This window comes from Crocodylus siamensis, chromosome 2 (genome assembly GCF_052110815.1).
Source record: "Crocodylus siamensis isolate JL-2025a chromosome 2, ASM5211081v1, whole genome shotgun sequence".
In the NCBI taxonomy this organism is placed as follows: Eukaryota; Metazoa; Chordata; order Crocodylia; family Crocodylidae; genus Crocodylus; species Crocodylus siamensis.
The window spans coordinates 204,140,418-204,152,517 of NC_143396.1; the positions used below are offsets into that span (position 1 = coordinate 204,140,418).

Here is a 12,100-nt window from a genome sequence, read left to right on the forward strand (position 1 = left end):
TTTATGTACCTATCTACAAGAGATTTGTAAAGACATTGGATGCTTAACACCCCTTGATTTTCTAGGTCACTTAGGCACATCTGAAACTGTTATTGTAATATCTGATGTAAATTAGTTATAAGTGGGCACATCTACACATGAAATTAATTTGACTGAATAAACTCCAGTGCAGTTTGCACTAGAGTTTATTGCACGTGGGCACACTAGTTCCATGTGCTCTTGGGACTGCAGCACACTGAGCTGGGTCAGAGCAGCCCCGGCTGGCAGGTGGCCTGAGAGGTCAACCTACCAGCCTGGGGCTGCTCTGAACCAGCTCAGCATGCTGTGGAGGCACTGACTGGGGCATGAGGGTGCTCCATTGCATGGCTAGCTGGCAGGCAGCCCCTGCACTGAAGCACCTTTATGCCCCAGCTAGCCCCATGAACATCTACACGTGTGTTGTGATTCACCAAATAATGCCACTGCAGGACAGTATTTGTGTTTACATGTACTAACTTGCAGTGGTGTTTATTAGTTTACTGCAGCCTAATAGGGCCGCACATGTAGATGCTGAGACTTTACTGTGCAGCTAGTTAGGCAACGCCGCAGTAAACATCTCATGTAGATTTATCTAATGAGACATAAAATTTCAGAACCAAACAAAGCTCTTGACTTAACTTCAGGCATCTCCATGAGAGGAATAAAGCCTTACAGAGCAATCACCCATTAAAGCTGTATGGGAAACAGTAATTCCATTTTTTAAAAGTCATTCATACATCAAAATTCGGTTTGCTACAACATGGAAAGAAAACCACAAAGTTTGAAATTCTCCCTGAACAGTCCCTGTGAAACTGGGGTAATTTACCTGGTAGGGCTGACTGCTCTGGAGCTGTAGCCCATGAACTCTGAGTCCCCGATCCATGGAAATTTGCATGGTAGGCTGCCCCAGAGCCATAGACCCCTGCAACCCAGGCTGCCAGGGAGCCAGGAAAGTTAGTTGGCAGGAAATGAGGAAGGTTTTATAGCAATCCTGTCTGAGATCTAGAAGAAATTCATCAAAATTGAACCATCTTCATAGAACAGTTAAATGTTGATGAACTGTTAAATTCTGACAAAAATGTTTTACTGAAATTCTTCCAGCTAGCTATACTACAAGAACATATTTTCACTGTTAAGTAAAACTCCAAGCCTGGATCAAATGAAATTAGGAAAAGTTTTTTTTATACCAGTTTCTGCTGAACTAGGTTCAGCTGTAAAGAGGCAGTGATATATCCAGACTACTGAAACAGACTACTCTGCAAGTTTAATAATTATCCAGTTATTTTATGTGCAAGACACAGAGAATGGCAGTGCCTGGGAACATCTCTTCTTCCATATATGAAGCAGATGCAGAAATTATTACCATCAGCATGAGGAGTTGGAAAATAAATATCAATTAAGTGTATTTCTGCAATAAATAAAAAAGTGGCCAAATGGTTCAAAAAGTTTGCATACAAATCTAGGTATGAAAAACTCATGGGTTGATGGGTGCAGATAGGCAGGAGAAGAATTATTTTTACCCACTGGAATACTTAGAGGCAGATTTTATTGACAACCAGACACTATTGTACCTCAGATTTAAACCCTCGGGTCCATGCCTGTTTTATGTAAAGTTAATGGTAAAAATTCCATTGACATCACTAGTGGAGGATCTAGCCCTAATACTACAGTTTAATGTCTAACTCATATTACTATTACGTTTTTTGGCATAATTCGACCTGGAATGCAGTAGCATGATATGAAAGGGGTGTTTTGTTTGCACACTTGGAATGGATAGTTGACTTGGATTGAACTTTATAAGAGAAGCCAGAAGTGGGGAATTTGACACAGTATTTTGGGAGAAAATCTTGCAGTTTATAAGAAGTAGAAACTTAAGAATACTTAGGTAGTTGTGATCTAAAAGTAAGGCTCCCTCTACATGTTACAGGTATCACACAATTACCTGGTTAATTGTGCAATTACCTGAAGACTAGCTACATGTGCAAAGTAGCTATCACACCATAAAAAGCTCCAACCAGCTATAAAGTTAGACCTTAAAAATGTGTACTTACTTTACAGCTGGTTTCTATCAAGCTTTAATTTGCACATGTAGAAGGAGCTCCCAGCCACAAGGGTGCACCATACCCAGAGGAAAACCCCTGAGCCCTAGCAATCCCCAGGGTCTAGGCGTTTTATGCACCCCCAACCCTTAAGGATCATGGCAGCCGTGATCCCCAGGGCCCAGGGGTTTCACCCATTCCCCAGCCTAGGGATCATTGCAGCAGCCATGATCTTGCATCCATCCCCAAGTAATAGGGATTGTAGTAGCCACGGGGTGTGACAGCCATGCGAGTTTCCTCAGGGTGCAAGGTACAGGTCTGAGATACAGGAAACCCCTGGGGCCAGAGATTTGCTGCAGTGGTTATCCCCCCTCCCTGGGGGTGTGGGAAACCACTGGACCCTGGAGATTGCAGTTGCCATGATCCCTAGGGCCCCAGGGTACAGGGAACCCCCAGGATTGCTGCAGGGTTGCAGAAAACCCCCAGGGTTGGAGAATCATTCTCCAGCCCCAGGGGTTTTCCTGCACCCCCTGGATGGGAGGATCACCACAGAAGTGATCCTTCAGTCCTGAGGATGCATGGGGTTCCCACATGGCTGGAAGCCCTCAGCTGGGGTGTGTGGGGTTTCTAGCGGCAGAGCTGAGATCAGGCTCCCCCTGCACCTGCAATAAAGTATGATGGGATGTAATGCACGATCCTCCAATCCTCCGATTGTGTGAATCTTGCATCAGATTTCATCACACCTTTACCTGCATGATCAGAAAGGGCCTCAAAGGAAGCAAGGAGAAGGGAAAACTGGCTACAAAATACCAATTTCATACAAGACGGTTTTAAGAATGTAGCTGAAAAGCCGCACTTATTCATTTTCCATTGTTAAGAATCTGTTTTCAATTGGGCTAACATTGATACATGAAACATGAAGTATAACAGAGGACAACGTAAATTACATAACAAAATTTCTGATATAGGTCCTTTCGTTAACTTAAGCACATGCTTAGAGTTAAAATCAGCCCTCTAGTGCTTTAATCCTTTCCTGAAATAGGAAGGTAGTGGTAAAGGAACACAAGATTAGATCCATAAAGAAATAATATATAAAGACAAAGATTATCATTAATTTCTGTAGTCTGAAAAGAATCTCGCTGTCATTCTTAAGATTTTGGATCAGGCCTTAAATCTTTAATTATGCCAGAGCAGAGCTATGCATCCCTTAGCAGAAGCAGTACAGTTCATTTATTTCCTTGAATTCAAGGACAGGAATTCTACCTGGCTTTTATTCAGGAATGATACAGATGTAATGGGCTGGCTGGCAGTGACCTGGCCCAGGGGTTTTGAAAGGGCAAAAGATGATGGGAGGATTTGGGATTCCCTTTCCTCACCAATCTGGTAATGATTTGGCCCAGGGGTTTTGAAGGGGTGAAAGTTGATTGGAGGACTTGGGATTCCCTTTTCGCACCAATCAGGCCCCAGAGACTCACTCTCCTGTGTCCTGATTGGCCCCTTGGGTCACCTGGAGGGAGATAAAAGGGGCAGCATGGGCTGACTCAGGGAAGAGACCAGTGAGGGACAACAAGGAAGGGGCTTCACAGAGCTGGTAAGAGTTGAGCCAGGGGGACAGGAGCAGCGCCCCAGAAGAGCCTGAAAGACCAGGACCTGCAGGCTGCAGTGGGACCCTCGGCAGCGTAGCACATCACTGGCAGGAGAGGCCCCCCACTGGGCTCCAGGATCCCCAAGGAGAGGCTGCAGCCAGCAGGAGAGGCTCCCCAGCTCCAGGAAGGATCTGAGCAGCGACCTGAGGGGTTCCCAGCTCTGCTTCCAGCTCCTCCAATCAGAGGCCAGGCAGCTTAACATGAGGTCGGGGCTCTGGGAAGGTCAAGACCCCTAGCAGGCTGGAGCAGTGCCACCAGTGGTGGTTGTGTGGCAGTGTTCCTGTCTACCATGTAGACATCTGGGTTCAAGTCCCAGCTGTGGTGTCTTGGAGTGAGTGAGATGACAAGAAGCAAATCTTCTTGCAGTGGAAAGGGGCCACTATGTTTCCCCCGCTTTCTCCCCCTCCAGGTACCAAGGCCCTATATTTCCTTGTCATTTGACATTTTGCATTTTGTGCCTTCTTGTATTTTACCAACCTGTATTGTTTGTTCTGCTGTTTGAGTTTTATATTTTGTTAACCCTGTTTTTTGTCAATGATTGTAAGTGTCTAACCTTTGTTGAATCCTGCCCCCTTGGGGTGTTGTAATGTCCACTATACCCTCTGATTTATGCCTGTTATGTTCCCAGTATTAAAACGTATATGGTTAAGTCCCCATTGGTGGTCTGGCTCTGCTCTATAGGGGAGGAGAGTCCCTACACCTCCCACAGCTCTTGTGCACCTACTTCGATCCCTTCAATTGGAGAAGGGGTGCCTCTGGGAGTACTGCCTGGGTTCCACAAGTTTGGAGTAAAGATGTAAAACCAGGCAGAATATAGCTCTTTATTTTGTAAAATAGATAAGGTAGTTTCAAAATTAGTAGATATAGGAAAGATTAAGTAGTTCAGAATGACAGTCAGATAATATCTTTTGGGAAGAGGTCATATCCATGTATTGATGCTAGGAACCATTTATATTACTGATAAATTTTTACCATCTGTGCAATAATTTAGTACTTATAAAAGTCACGTAACTGCCAACAGCAATTTGAACATTTCTGTTAATCTGCAAAAAAAGACACATTAGTGGTGCAAGCTTTGCCCACATTGTCCTACCAAAGTACCTCAGCTGGAGGCTCCATGTTGTTTAAGTCTTTTACTTTTTCCTAAAACTAAAAAAAGTACCAGATTAATACAAAGTGAGACATCCCTTTTGTTAAGTGGATACTCCGTCAAAAAAAAAAAGTGAGAAGAGACCATCAATCCAAATTGTGAAGTCTTTTACTCCTCATAGATTGTGGACAGAATTAAGTCAATGACCTAGGGCTAAAAGGGTCTACCATATTAACTCCCCAGGCCCACCTGCCCTACCCATGGATTACATAGTCCAGATTTTGATGTGGAACAGAGTCTGTACATGTCAGAGAGAAAAAATTTCCTGTTACACAATATTGCTATAGGGAAAAGTTGGAGTCCATACATTAAAAAATGTTGCTAATGAGACGGATGTGATCTTTCAGAATGATATGCCAAAAAAATTAAAAGAAAAAATTTCTTACCCTAATAAAGAGGATCTTCTCTCCAACTCTGTATCTTCCCTGTGAAAGACGCTCCACACAGAATTTACTTGGGCATTTACAAGGAGGATCTTCAGAAATGTGCTTGACCTAAAAAACAAGAAGTTATTTTTGCATTTGTAGCAAACTGCTCCAAAAGGGCAGCTGCCATAACACTGTATGTTTGATTTATACTCTCCCTTCAAGATAAATGACTTGTTCCAAACATTTCTTCAGGCTTTTCATCAGGACTTTATTGCTGAAATTGTCTTACTTGTTTTCCCACTTCAAGTCTAATTTTTTAATAGTTTGGTGTTGAGTGATTTCTAAGGCATGATTTTCAGTACGGCTGCTACTAATAGGTAAAATACTCAGTCCTCAGCTAAGTAAAATATCGAATAAATAGAATGGAAGTTTTGCCTGAATTTGCAATTTAGAATGAGGAAAAACTGAATAACTATTTCAAGATCTGACCCAATGGTATAGGTTTGAATATCATATTAATATACCTCACTGGGATTCAGAGATTAGCAACAGATGTTTTCTTCTTATGTAAATCTGTATGGAAAGGAAACAAAAAACCTTCTGTGATTCACAGCCTTTTCAGAGCCACTGGTTTACTCTGATGGCCAAGCAGAGTTTCTGGTATAGCCTGAGGATCCAAAAGACACTATTAATCTCAGATTATATGGAAGGGGTCCTTGCACCTACCACCTCTGGCATCACTTGGAAGTGAAACACAAATTACATCTCTCATCCTTTGATTGCTGGGCCAAGTTCAGCCAGACTCAAGGACTGGACCATGTGTCATACTTAAAACATATATGTAAACTACATGAACTTAATTACATAACATGCTAACATTAAATAATCACCAGTTTTTTTTAAATACAATTATGACATCAATGAAATCGAAGACTGTATTGATACCAAGGCCAAAAGGGAGTTCCCAGATGTGGAAAGGTAGCATAGGGGTGCCAACATGTGCCCAAATCCACATAGTTCACCATGAAATTCCACTGTATTACTGATTGATGAACTTGGTCAAGGTTCCGTCAGACGCTAACAGAGTATACATGCTAGTGAACTCAACTGAATAAGTTTTTGTTTGGTTGGTTTTGGTTTTTGTAGCTTTTCTCTAAAAATCCAAACAGAAAGACTCTCTCATTAAATGTAAAGGAATTCCAGGTGTCATACTCCTATGCAATAATTTCTTGTCTGCAATTTTCTTATTAAACTTAACATTTCTTCAGTATACAGGCAGAGGCTCTCCGATTGTCCATTGCTTCCATTCTGCATAATCATTTGTCCTTATTAAAAAAAAGTGGAATTTAATGCTGAACTCAGTGACACAGGGTGGTCTACACAAGTTGCTACATCAATGTAGTGACAAGCTATGGTGATGTAACTCATTGCTACAGTGGCATAGCATCAGCAGGCATGAGCCATAATATTGCTCCTACTGCACTATAGCAATGAGGTACTGTGGTGCCAAGACTGCACAGTACCAGCAGTTACTGCGCAGTCAGGTGCATGTGTAGACGTGCCTAGTTACTCTGGTTGCAGAAATAAAGATGTCTTTTCACCAAATCCTCAGGAAGCTCAATACTGAGATGTTTCTCAGCACTGATGCTGACCCCCAGCTGCTAAGTTTGCCCACTGTTTCTATCATATGTAATTTAGAGTAGCATTAAGGCTGCTCTATGTTAACAAAGTTGAAAAAGGACCCTGAAGCCCTAAGAATTTGGAGTGGGTGGAAAGCAGAGCTATGTTACTGCAGTTTAACTTCTAAACTTTTTAACTAGCAGTCACTACAGAGCAGTTGATGCATAGTATATGTTTGCATGCCTATGCCCAAAGGCAGCTGAAAAGGTACTTTTGTGCCCATGGGCGACTGGTGCCTCCTTTGTCTGGGGGTGGGGGGCACCACTGGAGCACAACTGGGGGGGAGTCCTCCAGTGGCCAGTGGGGGAGGGGTGACTGGAGGGGGTACCCCAGCAGCCGGTTGCCGAGCACAGCAGCAGTACAGTGGCAGTGGAAGTGCTGGCACTTCCACCATTCGCAGTTCCACCATCAGTGGAACCAATTTTAGGTGGGGCACAAGTGCTTTCCATGCCCCCCTACTAGCTGGAGCACTCACTGTGAGGGAGGGCACCATCACTCTCAGAGGGGGCATGTGCCCTCCCATGCTTCCCCTATTCATCATCTATGTTTGTGCCCTCCTCAGTTGCATTCCAGTAGATATTAACTGTGATAAAAATTTAGCTTTGTATAGGATCTCAGTTCCATTAATGTTTAGTAAATTCTGATTTTTTGGGGTTATTTGAATATAATATGCCTGTCCAAGACCAGATCTGGCTGAGTGAACTCAAATTTGATATTCAGGTAGTACTGCTGCTAAGAAACAACAATGACAAGGGCAAGAAGATGATCAGTTCCACATGCTGTAGTTCTCTTGGGTAAAATCTGACCTACTATGTTTGTGTCAAATGAAACAAAATGCAAGAGGCACTTTCTAAAGATTTTGTCCACTTCAGATAATACTCAGACCTTTTCAAAACTAGTTTGAAAAAGAAACTAAGAACACAAGAATGTTGCTAGAATAACTTACTGGTGAAAGTTTGTCTCTTCTACTGTCTTATAAAGGAAAAAAAAATCAGGCTCATGTCTTGCAGCTCGGTTTTTATGGTTTTTTTCAAAAATTCAAAAAAAAAAAAGGACTGCACTGCATAGTGTTTTAGCTTTGCCATTCAGGGATATTATGATGTGCCAAATTTTATTTTTTCTTTTGCTGGAAAGTATATGGCAACAGAGATAGAAGAAGCAATGTATACAGTGTCCAGCATTTATTTTGTAATGGACAGGATGGATGAGAAGAGAACGTCAAGTGACTCTGAAAGACATTAAGTCAATTTCAACAAATTTGAAAGTTTTCCATCTCACTGCTAAAATTATCCAGTGCTATTACCTACTCAGCTTTTTCTCACCTTCCAGAACAGTTAATGAGAACCTCTCTTGAAAATGAGCAGCAATGACTTTGTGAAATACACCTTGTAGCTTGAAATTAGGCCCGGACAACAGAGATATGTTTTTGGTACTAATTGTATCAAAAATGATCTGCAAGCATTACATGAATTTCATAAGACTTCAGCTGTCACTGAGCTGTATTACCATCAGAGTAACTCCAGTGACTTGAATGGAAACACTCTTGATCTATACTATATATGAAAATAGGATAATTAGCCATAGTATCTGGCGATTACACACTTCTGATATTCAGGCTCCTGCTACATGTTACATAATTAAGTGGTATATTGTGCAATAAATTTAGACCGGCCACACATGCAAAGTAAGACGGGTCACAAAGACAAAATAATTATCACCTTATTAACTGGTAAACTGCACAATAAATTTAGACAAGCCACATGTGCAAAGTAATTATTATGCATAAAAAAGACTATCCAGATATTAAAAAAAGCAATCAGCCATAAGTTAGTGCTTGACAATGTGTAACAACTTTATAGCTAGCTACTATCCAGCTTTAATTTGAACATGTAATAGGGCTCTGAGAGTTTGACTCAAGAGCTCTACCATCACCATAACTTGGAAATGACTTTACTAAGGTCAGTGAGGGATATCTTCTGCAGACTGGAGGAGAAACAAAGAATATATACGGATATCTGCTTCCCCTTATTCTGGAACCACTAGAAATTAGCTTCTAGAAGCTACCCTGATATTGTTGCCTGTGGCCTCTGACAACCAGGACAGAGACACTCCTTGCATAAGAAGACAAGAGACCTGTAGTTCAGGAACTGTTTTAAGAGGTCTGTATCAACCATTCAACTAAGTAGGGAAAATCTTCCAATTATGAAGTCAGGACACTTTATAACTGCTTCCATTGGAGCAAGCAATGTAAAGCAGACTCAGTTCTGGGGAGTATCAATACCCAGAAAGTGGGCATAATCTTCATGTAGGCTTCTTTCCCCCCACATATCTGCTGACTCTATGGGAAGGCTACTTGGAAGTGGGGGTGGAGGGACGTCCTGGTACAGGGAACACACCCTTTAGAATCAAGCCTTTAGCTGTTTTGCAGAACAAGTGGTGGCACTGGACAATTACTTCTTCTATCCTTTGCATCTAACATTATAGCCAACAAATTTACACTAATATAAAACTGGTATAAAACAAAAGCTATTCAGATCCTACTGTTGATCTTACCACTGCTACTTCCAGAGTATCAACTGTCCCAAAAAGTACAGACATATACAGGAGGATTTGGAGATCACGTGAAGAATTGGAGGGCAGAATTAAACCTAATTTTATTTTGTGTCTGGACTGTAAGAGCACTGGTAGTAGCTTATAATGTGTGTGTCTGGGCATCAAAGGTTAGGAATATAGCTGTATGAATTCCATTCTCTCTCTATCCCTGCTGCCTTTTAAATTAAAGGAGGTGGCTGGAGATAGCTTTCATATCGTCCTTTCCTTTTCCCCCGAGATATGCAATCTTCTTTTTTTTTGCACACAAGAATATTTTTAAAAGCTCAAATAGCAGCCTTGATTGGGTGGCCACAGCTAGAGAAGAAACACAAAAGTTAAATGGAACTTACTTCCATTTGAAAAGAACAAAGTATTTTATAAAAAAAATGAACATTATATTCCATCTGCTCATTGTAAAACAAAAAATGGCATGTGGGTTTTTCAAGAAGGGTTTTGCAACTCCCAGGTGGCATATCTACCATGTGATATAGCAGTTACTATAGTAACTCTTTCTTTTTTTAGAACACATTTGTACTTTCCTATTTAACCTCTTCAGGATCTCAAAATGTCTCTTTTTATCTGATACCAGCTATTTCAAAGTGAACTTCACCAGAGGTACATAACTGAGAAATGACTGTACAGTGTAATGCAAGGGGGCGTTGATGAATTACAAAGCAAAATACCTTCCTTTCTAACAGTGAGGAAAAAAACCATTTTGCACTTTTTTCTGTTCTGGTTTTTTTTTTTAAACTGTGCAAGAAACTTACAAAGGTAGGCCAGGCTTCATATTTGTTCTTTCGGTAATATAACATGTACGGAGGGCAGTTCAGTTTGACAAGGTCTGGGATCCTTACAGAGTCAATGAGAGGTTTCTGAGGCATTTAAGAATGATTTGGGTTTAGGGGCTTATGTGCTCTTTGCTTAGAATGGGAAGAACAGGCATCTCCAAACTACTGCTCATACAGCCTGCAGGCAACCAGACTGAACTACGGAAAAAGCATTAATGAATTTTTCGGGACTTGAAAAACTAGAATAGAATCACATATAGGTGTGACTGAGTCAATTTAGACTACCAGTATGTCAAACGGAATCTGGTCCTTAGCAGTTTCTGAACACAGAAACCTCGTGATCCTAACAGCAGGAAATGGAGCCCAGGACTCCTTGCTGCCAGCTGAGTGACCTAACTGCTAGATTACAGGTTGCTCTCAGCATTGTTTAGGCACTTACAATTTAGACGGGCATTTGTTATATATTAGAAATAGCCTTGGCAGTAGGGACAGGAACACAGGATTTACCTGTCTCAGAGAAATACCATTACTACTACACCACAGAGTCAGGCCACCTCTAGTTTGATCTCATTCTGGGTTTGACTCTTGCACATTGGGCAGGAGCCCAGTTACGCAAGTTCAGCAGTGGTACAGAGTGCCCTTGCATAGCCTATTCTATAGCTTGGTATGGTTAGAGTACTTGCCTAACTATGGCGGATATGAGGGTTTGAATTTCTTCAGGTTGAACAAGAACGAAAACGTAGGCCTCCAACTTCTTAGGCAAGTTCTAATCATAAGGCCATTGGGCAAAAGGTGGGTTACAAAAATGCCATCTTGGTACTGAATTCAAATTTACTAATCTGAGTTAAGTCTTGCTTTGGGGTGCCTACTGAAAGCTTCTCTATAGACTCAGACTGCTTAGGTATTTCCTAACAACAAACTGATTTTCAATAGTGCATTGCAGGAGTCAGGCATTATAATGCTCATAGATGTACCATCTAAATCGCTTCTAAAATATGGAAGATCTTTTAGTATAAGTGCTTAGGGAACTCTGTAGTCCAAATGAAAGTGTCTAATGAACTTAGATGGCTCACTTCCACTAAAGTCCTATTTAGGTGCCTAAAGTAGTAATCTGAATCCTGGCCCTATAGCATAAAAAAAGACTTCAATAACTCAGAGGTGTTTTGAAAAATACATAAACCAACACGGTCAAAATCCTACAGTCCTGAATCAATCTTTTTTCAGACAGAACACCAGCTGACAGTACAAATCTGAGCCTAATTGCCAATTTCCAGCATCAGCTAACATTTTCCAAGTAATCTGCAGATGTTAATAACTGTGGCCACAGTAACATTAATTGCAGATGCCTGAAAATCATGCAGCTTGACCTTTAGTTGGAGGTCAAGAACCTTTAGTCAAAACCAGGCCTTTATATCTTTCACCAATAAGGGATATGTCAGATTGTGTCAGGCAGGTGTTAGTCCATTTGTGTAGCAGAGAAGAAGCATAGAAATTTGCCCAAGCACACTTACAGCATCATCCAACAGTTTTCCTGTGCTCTTTTTCCCTGGAGACTTTGTTGGGGAGGGTGAAGGAGAGGGAAGAGGTGTTGAAAGTGTTTCTTCTTGTTCAATCTCTTTCTCCAGCTTTATTAAACCAGGAGGTTCTACACCAAACCTTTTGAAAACATGCAAACAAAATTAACAAAATATTTCATATCATAAGATACGCAAACTTCACACATTTTATATTACTACTAGCAAACTGCCCATCAAGAATAACAGCAGGGAGGGAGTGCTGCCATGATGACGGGGACAGAGCGGGTGGGGGTGAGGCCAGT

The 12,100-nt window shown here is 41.4% G+C and overlaps 1 protein-coding gene across 2 annotated transcripts in view; it reads right to left on the bottom strand.

Moving 5' to 3' along the window:
* GAS2 (growth arrest specific 2) overlaps nucleotides 1–12,100 on the bottom strand; it is a 172,026-nt gene that overhangs the window by 60,747 nt on the left and 99,179 nt on the right. For both annotated transcript variants that reach the window (XM_090032841.1, XM_090032840.1), the window contains exons 6-7: nucleotides 11,793–11,937; nucleotides 5,240–5,347 (exon numbers count right to left, since the gene is read on the bottom strand). In XM_090032841.1, the coding sequence (XP_089888967.1) occupies nucleotides 5,240–5,347; nucleotides 11,793–11,937 (253 nt within the window). The remainder of the gene's footprint in view (nucleotides 1–5,239; nucleotides 5,348–11,792; nucleotides 11,938–12,100) is intronic.